The sequence below is a fragment of the Phoca vitulina genome, unplaced genomic scaffold (genome assembly GCF_004348235.1).
Source record: "Phoca vitulina isolate PV1807 unplaced genomic scaffold, GSC_HSeal_1.0 scaffold63, whole genome shotgun sequence".
In the NCBI taxonomy this organism is placed as follows: Eukaryota; Metazoa; Chordata; class Mammalia; order Carnivora; family Phocidae; genus Phoca; species Phoca vitulina.
Window position 1 is genome coordinate 5,433,202 of NW_022589766.1, and position 7,030 is coordinate 5,440,231.

The 7,030-nt window shown below is 51.4% G+C and overlaps 1 protein-coding gene across 3 annotated transcripts in view; it reads right to left on the minus strand.

The window, feature by feature from the left end:
- Positions 1-810: 810 nt before the first annotated feature.
- CGREF1 (cell growth regulator with EF-hand domain 1) overlaps positions 811-7,030 on the minus strand; it is a 13,234-nt gene continuing 7,014 nt past the window's right edge. For 2 of the 3 annotated variants that reach the window (XM_032391612.1, XM_032391611.1), the window contains exons 2-6: positions 3,195-3,288; positions 2,084-2,149; positions 1,930-2,000; positions 1,668-1,792; positions 882-1,454 (exon numbers count right to left, since the gene is read on the minus strand). In XM_032391612.1, coding sequence (XP_032247503.1) covers positions 1,011-1,454; positions 1,668-1,792; positions 1,930-2,000; positions 2,084-2,149; positions 3,195-3,271 — 783 coding nt within the window. In that variant the 5' untranslated portion in view covers positions 3,272-3,288 and the 3' untranslated portion in view covers positions 882-1,010. Of the gene's footprint in view, positions 1,455-1,667; positions 1,793-1,929; positions 2,001-2,083; positions 2,150-3,194; positions 3,289-7,030 lie in introns of all 3 variants that reach the window. The other variant, XM_032391610.1, reaches the window with a different exon arrangement.

The window sequence follows — 7,030 nt, forward strand, 5'->3', positions numbered from 1 at the left end:
TGGCTCCAGGACTGTCCACACGGCTGAGCCAACCTGACAGGCCAGTGGGCAGGGAGCCTTCTCTGTGGTTTGGTGGCGCCTTCACGGTCCAAAAATATCTCCCCTGTGACTGTCCCAGAGCCTGAAACCCCACCCTTGGAGCCGCCTTGTCATTAAGGCGGTGCCCTGGCCACAGATGGGCCCCAGGACTAAGTGTCCATGTCCCTGGGGGAGACCAGGGCTGAGGGCATATTGGAATCGGCCAGTTTTCATATGGGAGTTGGGGCAGGGTGTGTGAGACCACAGACTGTGCTAAGGACCATGGGCTTTGCAGTCTGACACACCTGAATTCAAATCTGCCACTTAATTGGCGGTGTCACCTTGGATATGTTAGTGACTCGGTCTTCCTCAATTTCCTCATCTGTCAAATGGAGCTAATTCTACCTGGTGGTATTATCGTGAGGATACGATCAGACAATGTAGAAAATGCCCAGCATGACGCCTGGTGTGTACTCGGCTCTCAGTAAATGGCTGTTCTTGTTAATATTACGGGGAGGGCACCTACAGGGTGGTGGGGAGGACCGGCTCGGAGCTGCAGGAGGGTCCTGGGTGCCTGAACCCCAGGGGAGGGGGAAGAGGGGCATTTGGGCCCCAGCGAGAGGCTGCGCTCTCTTCCCCAGCTTGTCTGCAGCTGGGCCCTGGTGCTGTCCCCTGCTGTCTCAGCACCCTCTGGGAACACGGGGAAGCCGAAGCCCCTCCCTGAAGCCTGTCCAGTCCCCAACCCTGTGTCCCTGAGGCCAGACCGGCCAAACCAGTAAGTAGATGGCCCAAGCAGATGAGTTCATTCAGTTCTTTATTGGTTATCTGGGCCCTAAAGCTGCCCCCTCAACTTCAGGTCTCCCTGAGCTGCACAGAGACCTGCCCCTCCGGGGGCCAGGAAGCGGACATACACCCAGCATCCACAGCCCACTCTTGGGGGCTTATGTTCTGGTGCTGAGACTTCTCGGGGTGCAGATCTCTAGCCTCAAGGTTCATATCTCATCATTCTCCAGCTGAATAACATGAACTTCAAACTCATTTTGGGTGTCCTTGGACTCCAGTGTTTCCCCTGGATGCTCCTCCGCGTCCTTTCCAGCGTCGCTGGCCTCTTGCTGGCCCGTAGCGTCTGCTCTAGGGCCTCGGGCTTCCCTTTCAGCCTCTGCCTGTCCCCCAGCCTCCTGTACAGGCTCCAAGGACTCCCTTGCGGCCTCTCCCTGTGCCCCATCTTCTCTGGGACCCAGGGCTCCCTGCAGCTCTTGTCTGGACGGGCTTTTAGCTAACGGGGACTGCCTCCCAACATCTTGTGGCTCCGGGGGCTCTTTGGGCTCTGTGTGCCTTGGGGCCTCTCCTGGGAAGTTGATGAGCTCTGCAGGGGTCATGAGCCCATCCCCATTCAGGTCCTGGGTCTCGAGCACCTTGTCCACTACCAGGATCACCTGTGGAAGCACACGTTTGCTGGAGAGTCTGCAGCAGACAGAGATGTTCCCAGGAGCCCTGACCCTCCCAACACCTCCCCACGTCCCTGCCAGGCAGGCTCAGAGCACTTCTTTTATCGTGGATTCATCAAGAGTCATGATGAAAAAGACTAAAGCCCCAAGAAGCTGAGTGTCCTTCGTGGGAGAAGGGGCCCCCCGGCCAGCAGGGCTTACCGGGTTGGCGATAGGAAAATCAGCAGCTCCGGGCGCCAGAGCTGCAGTTAACATGGACAACAGCTCCAGGCCGTCCAGCTGGCCACTCTGGTCATAGTCGTGGAGGGCAAAGAGGTAGAGGAGAACTAAGGAGGAGAAGCCAGATCAGAAGAGGCACCAGGAACAGGTGGAGGAGGCAGGGGACAGCTGACAGCCCGGGGTCAGTCCCGGCTCTGCTGCCCCTGAGCCCCCTGCCCGCAGGCCCCGGTGCCCAGCCCCTCACCCTGCTCCCGGCTCATGTGTTCCGGCTCCTTTTCCATTCTCTCCAGTCCCTGTAGGTAGTTCTGCAGAAGCCTGGCAGAAACGGGGAAAGTAAGCCCGGAGAGGCCAGTGTGCAGACCCAGGCCCACCCCCCAGCCCCCGCCCAGCCCACTCACCGAAGCTGCTCCTGGCCTGGCTGGAAGGGGTTGGACAGGGGCAGCTGCTGCACCTCGGGGTCCAGCCTGGAGGAGGAGGAGAAGGGCCAGGCTTGCCAAGAGCCTCCCTGAGGATCCGGCCTACCAGCCTTCCACCCTCAAGCTCCTGGCAGAGTTCTCTCCCCAGATCCAAGGGCGTTGTTCTCTCAAATTCCCAAACACCTTGTGGGGAGGAGGCCCTTCTGGTCTTAGAAGCAGAACCTGACTCCCTCAGACTGTTTTTACAGATTCCTAACTTAGATGTTAAGGGATAAATAAAGCACCTGGTTGGACAGAGGCCAGATGAGGCCACACCTAGTAGATACAAGTTGGAGACCCAAGAAAACAGTGAATGGGTGTCCGGACAGCGGGGCTCGCGGTCACCCCTCTGCTCTGGGGCCGGCCCGAGGGCCAGGTCTGTGGCTCAGCCCCGAGGCACTGCCCAGGTTTCCGCAGACTGGATTTGCTCCACGACACAAGCTGAGGGCGTAGATGTTGGTTTTGGAGTTTTGATCTGCTCAGGCTCTCTTTCTCAGTCCTCCAAGCCCAAGATTTGCTCCCAGTTCTGGACGGGGCTGCCTGTTTGCCCAGATCAGTCCAGACCTGTGAGGCCAGATCGCTGACAGGAGCCTCGGCAGCAGCCTTTGTCCCCGCGGCCTGCCTTGCTGCTCTCCCTATATCTGTCCCCCCACCCCAGCCCGCGTACCCGTGGTGTGCTCCTCACACCGGAACCCTTGAGACGGCTGGGCACACAACCCCGAATTGGTCTGCTAATGATCTCCAAGGCTCTGGCATTCCCACATAAGGTCTTGAGAAGAGAAGCGCAGCTTCTTCCCCAAGCTTCACACCCCATTGGAACGGAGTCCCCGGATCCCAGATGAGCTGATCCCAGCAAAGGTGCACCGGGTGCCCACTCTGTGGAGGGCGCCCCTACGGGCACAGAGATGGCAGTAACTGGGGGAGGGGGGCGGATACAGAGCTCAGGGAGCATACACCCCAGGCTCCTGCCTCCCAGAGGGGCCCAGCACACCCTCAGATTCTCCAGAGACTCTCCATATCCCAGCCTATGGCCCTGCCCTCTGAGGCCCATTACCTCACGGTTCCATCCTTGGGCGCGGCCTGACTCAGGGGCAGCAGCACTAACATTCTCATTGCCAAAGGTAACAACATCCTTGCTGGAACTGGAACTAGGAACAGAGTCAGGGAGTCAAGGGGAAGGGAGGTCTGCCACAGAGTGGGGGGATGGGAGGCTTAGTCAGGCGCGCCTTCGCTCCCTGCCTCCACCTGCAGCCAGGTGACAGGACTCCTGCTCAGGGAGGAGGCCCGCATAGACATCAGCCATCCCCTGTGGAATTTGTCCAACACAGATCTTACTCCGGACCCAGTGTGTAAAGCACGTAAATCAGACCTGCTGTGGTGGAAGCAGCTCTGCGGGCAGGAGCTCCTCCCCACACCCATCACCCCCAACCCCACTGAAGTGCCCTGCCCATCCCCCAACCACATCCCCGCCCTCCTAGTCCGAGGTGCTCGGAGAAGTGCAGTTCAAGTACATCTACTCCAGTCCAGTCCCTCACTTTGCAGATGGAAATTAGCTTCGAGACGTTAAGAAAAAGGCCAAATCAGAAATGCAGAGGGTCACAAAAAGACCATGACTTACACAGAGGCAGATTATTAGCCTGTATTTATTAAAACTCAGCCAAGAGCAAATCGGTAAAGGCTCAGACTCCTTGAAACAGATCTAAACTCAGGTAAGGATTGAAACAAATGAGTCAAACCAACGGTGGCCCCAGGACCTATTCCTTTCTCTTGGGAAATCCCAATAGAAAAGAAAAAACAAAAGCTTCCCTTTAGACCTACACTGTGCAGGCCCATTGGCAATGCAAGCACTTGGTTATATGAAAACAGAGAAAGGATAAGCCAGAAGCACAGAGCATGAAGCTTACTTGACTAGTCCCAGGTGGGATGTACGTTATCATAACTAATTCCTAAGGAAGCACACACCCACCACAGTTGAGGCCTGAGACCCCATCCCCATATCTAGGAAGATAAATCATCAGGTGCAGAGGATCAGGAACCTGTCATGGTCTTGGACATTCTGGCTGGCACGGAATTCTCCTGGGGAAATGTCTGTAGCTTTCATCAGATTCTCAAAGAGCTCCATGGCTCTAACAAGGTGCAGAAGCACTGCTAGGCTGGATATCAACTGCTTCAGAGAGGTGGGGTAGGGCAGGGGAGCATCCGGCCCATGGGCAGATGCATGTGGGAGGCCGGTTGTAGCTGTGCAAGCAGACCCGCCTTGAGGAAGAAGCAACAAAACATGGAAGTCTACAAGAAGGTGAAGCTACCAAGAGGCATAGAAACTGTCTTTAGGGCACCTGGGTGGCTCAGTCGGTTGGGTGTCTGCCTTCGGCTCAGGTCGTGATCCCGGGGTCTTGGGATTGAGCCCCATATGGGGCTCTCTGCTCATCGGGGAGTCTGCTTCTCCCTCTCACTCTACCACTCCCCCCTGCTTGTGCTCTCTCTCTCGAATAAATAAAATATTAAAAAAAAAAAGAAACTGTCTTCAGTTTTCTCTGCCTATGTGGCCCCAGTAGATATCATTAGTCTACATAGTTGATTGGTGTCCGTAATCTGCAGTGGCCAAATGGGTGTTGAAGCCACTGCTCCCCTAAAGGTGTTCATGAACATTGGCTGCAATACAGATCCTTGAGCTCCGGTTGTTGCACCCAAGAGAGAAAACAAGTCTTGGGCCCATCCGAGGGAGGGAGTTGGAACTGAGATCCCCATATCATCAACTGGGGGCCCTCAGAGGTCCCACTGCCGTGGACACATCTCAGTGAAAGGGTCTTCTAGAAAAATATCCAAACCTCCATGTCTGGGCATATCATAGTAAATGTCCCAATGAAAAGTCATTCCAAAGCTGAATAAAAATAGAACGTATCTTTTCAAATGCACTGAGCTGGCAAGAAAGTAAGAAATTCTGAGTACGAAAGCACAGTGAAAATAGTAATCCTCGGGGGGAAATGAGCTTGAAGTCAGCTTTTGCCTTGTCTGCCAAACCAAACCCGGGTGAGTCTGCAGTATCAGTCTGAGCGCTTGGTGCAACAAAGGAGCCCAGAGATAAGGCCTGGACCCACCCAGTGTGAGGAGACTAGTAGGAGATTCCCTACCTAAAGCTGGGATTCAAACAGCCCGACCCAATCATAAGGGTGAACAAAAAGTAAATGTGCCACAAAGAAGGGCAGCACAAATCTCGCCTGTCTTGACCTTGGTGCTGGGTGGAAGGGATAAAGTCTTCCCTGAGAATTTGTAAGAAGCTTGCTCTACTGTGGGTGCAAGACCTGAACTAAGCTACCTCTGTGGTTCAAAAACCTAAAGCAGATCATTTATATATTAAGTGGTACCTGGTTGAGAGTACCTCCAGTCAACTAGTAGAGGAAAATATACATCTTGTCTGAGAAACACAACTCCAATCCAGGCCTCAAAGAAATTCCATTGGTAAAGTGTCACGGAGCATGACCTCACAGCCAGAAAGTCATAAACATGCAAGGAAATAAGACACTGTGAGTGAGAGCCAGCTAACCAATAGCGGGTAAAACCAGACTTGCAAATTAAAGACATGGGAATTATCATACAGAGAACATAAAGTATATTTAATATGTTTCAAGACATTAAAGAGAAGCTTGAAACTATGGGAAAGGAATATAAGCATAAAAATGACTAAGAAGATTTGAAGAAGAACCAAATATAACTTACACAAACATAATGAAAAGATTGATTTTAAAATGCAAACAGTAAGCGTTAGACTCAGACGATGTGAGAATTAATGAACAAATTATCCAGAAGATAGTTCGTTGACAGAACTGTCAAAGACAGAAAATATAAAACACAGGTTAAGCAGCATGGAAGATGGAGGAGACACCAGAGAAAACTGGATCGAAGCAGTGTTCTAAGATGTAACAGTTGAGATTTTTCCAATCTATTACAAAACACTAATACTCTAACCCAGAAAGCCCAACAATTCAAGGAAAATTAAATAAACAGGATACACACCCAGAGCTGTTCTGAAACTATAGAATACCAAGAAAAAGAGAAGATCTTAAAAGCTGTCAGAAAGAAAAGACAACCCCCCCAAAAGGACAATTAGACTGACAGCTGATTTCTCAACAGCAACAGTGATTCCAGATTACAGTACTACTATAGTATTTTAACACATTGAGAAGGGGGAGTGGTGGGGAGGGAGAACTGCCATTCTAGAATTCTAGTCTCAGCAAAATTATCTTCCAAGAATGAGGTGAAACAAAAAGTTTTAATAAACAACAAATTAGAGAATTTGCCACCAACATTCCTCCATTAAAGGAAATTCTAAGGGATCTATTGCAGGAAAAAGGAAAATGATCCCAGAAGGGTGTGAAATGCAAGGAAATATGGTGAGCAGAAAAAAAATCAGAAAGTATTTGGGAAAATAGAAACAAACATAGACTGATAATTATGTTAATATAGGAAGCAAAAAAAGGTGGACTGAGCTACAATATTGGACAACATTAAGATGTAAGGTGAGGATGGTTGTTTGGGAAGAGAGTAGATATACTGAGCAACTTTGTTAAATATGCATGTAAAGGTCTTAAGGATAACCACTAAAAAAAAACAGAAATGGAATGTATGACCTCAAACCAGCAGAGAAAAAAATGAGTGGAATATTTTTTTAATGTAGATGTATTTATTTATTTATTTTTAAAAGATTTTATTTATTTTTTTGACAGAGAGAGACACAGCGAGAGAGGGAACACAAGCAGGGGGAGTGGGAGAGGGAGAGAGAGAAGCAGGCTTCCCGCTGAGCAGGGAGCCCGATGCGATGCAGGGCTGGATCCCAGGACACTGGGATCATGACCTGAGCCGAAGGCAGATGCTTAACGACTGAGCCACCCT